This window comes from Capsicum annuum, unplaced genomic scaffold, assembly GCF_002878395.1.
Source record: "Capsicum annuum cultivar UCD-10X-F1 unplaced genomic scaffold, UCD10Xv1.1 ctg27395, whole genome shotgun sequence".
In the NCBI taxonomy this organism is placed as follows: domain Eukaryota; kingdom Viridiplantae; phylum Streptophyta; class Magnoliopsida; order Solanales; family Solanaceae; genus Capsicum; species Capsicum annuum.
Window position 1 is genome coordinate 2,258 of NW_025833765.1, and position 1,613 is coordinate 3,870.

Here is a 1,613-nt window from a genome sequence, read left to right on the forward strand (position 1 = left end):
TGAATAAGTTATTTGAAAATTATTAAGTGTAGTGACTTGAAAATGACTAAGTGTAGTTACTTGAAATTGTGAACTTGTGATTAATCTCTTTATATTTATCATGATGTTTTTTAGTTGTACGCAGATATAAATGTAATAAGGACTGAAAGTTTATCTGATTGATTTTTATACTATGCATTTTTATGTAGAAAGTGGTGCGGCTAGTGGACCCATTTCGTCCATGGATGCAAAGAAGACCACGTGATGATAGTGATCCTATGATAGTCGTTGATTTTGTTGCAAATTGTCTTCGATATTCAATTATGATGATGTATTGTGTGGTTGGAGCAAATCTTAGAATATTGAAAGTTTTGTGTTTAAATTTGATGCTGGAACTTGAAGATACTAGTTAATGTTGAAAATTTGAAGTTTGAAGATGCTAATGATGAAAATCTAATTTTGAAGTTTAATGTTCAATGTATTTTTGAGATGCTTGTGAATTACAATTTTTAATTAGTCATGTTGTGTTAATAATATATGAATTAAATAAATATTGGATTGTAGGCTATGCCTAGAAGGAACAATTAAATTTAAATTAAAATTAAAATTTATAATTTGTTATTGAAAATTGATGGGTCTCACTTATTTTTTTAAAAAAATAAATAGATTGTGGAGGTTTTAAACCCCCGCAATTTTTAAATAAAAATCTATTATAAAAAAATTAAATTTAGAGTAGTGGGGGTCAACAACCGCCGCAAAATGACCCCCGCAAATTAATTATGGGGGTCAGAAAAAACTGCCGCAACTTATTTGTGGCAGCTCGTATTGTGGGGGTTTTGGAAACCGTCGAAATTACATTTTGTGGGGGTTTTAAACCCCCGTAAATTTTAAAATTAACCCCCACAATTTGACCAGTTTTTTTGTAGTGAATGAATGCAATATGCTGATGGAGTTTCCTGCAAAATCAAAGCTTTAAGACCATTCATTTCTCCCTGCATGTTACTAGCCCCATCATAGCTTTGTCCTCGTATTTTAGATGTACTTAAAGAGTGTCTCATAAGAAAAGAGCATATTGTTTCCTTCAAAGTTTTTGCCGATGTATCACCTACATGAACAATAGCAATAACTCGCTCATTTACTTTACCTTTTTTGTTAACATACCTCAATGCAACGGCCATTTGTTCATGGTGTGATATGTCTTTGGATTCATCAACTAAAATCTCAAGAAAATCTCTATCCAAGTCATCAATTATAGCTTTCACGGTTTCTTGAGCACAAGCACTCACAATATCCTTTTGAATTTTTGAAGAAGTCATCATAGCATTTTTTGGAGCATGTTTTAAAATAACATTGTTCAAATCGGGAAGCCTTTTTCTTAGCCATTTCAAAAGACCTAGAAAAAGACCTTTATTTTGGGAAGATTCACTTTCATTGTGACCTCAAAAAGACAATCCGAATTTCAAGAGGAACCTTGCCACATTAGTTGAAGCCTCTAAATGAGTACGACGTACACTTCTTATTTTTTTCAGATTGCTTGTTCAAAGAAACTTGAATTGATTGAGATTGATTATCAAAATCTAGCATCTTACTGAAACATCTTCTATGAGCACTATTTACTTCACCAACATGTAATT

The 1,613-nt window shown here is 31.8% G+C and overlaps 1 protein-coding gene across 1 annotated transcript; it reads right to left on the reverse strand.

Moving 5' to 3' along the window:
• Nucleotides 1-872: 872 nt before the first annotated feature.
• LOC124890939 lies at nucleotides 873-1,295 on the reverse strand. Its single transcript, XM_047402786.1, has one exon. The coding sequence runs from the start codon at nucleotides 1,293-1,295 to the stop codon at nucleotides 873-875; it is 423 nt and encodes a 140-aa protein (XP_047258742.1).
• Between the last annotated feature and the right edge of the window lie 318 nt (nucleotides 1,296-1,613).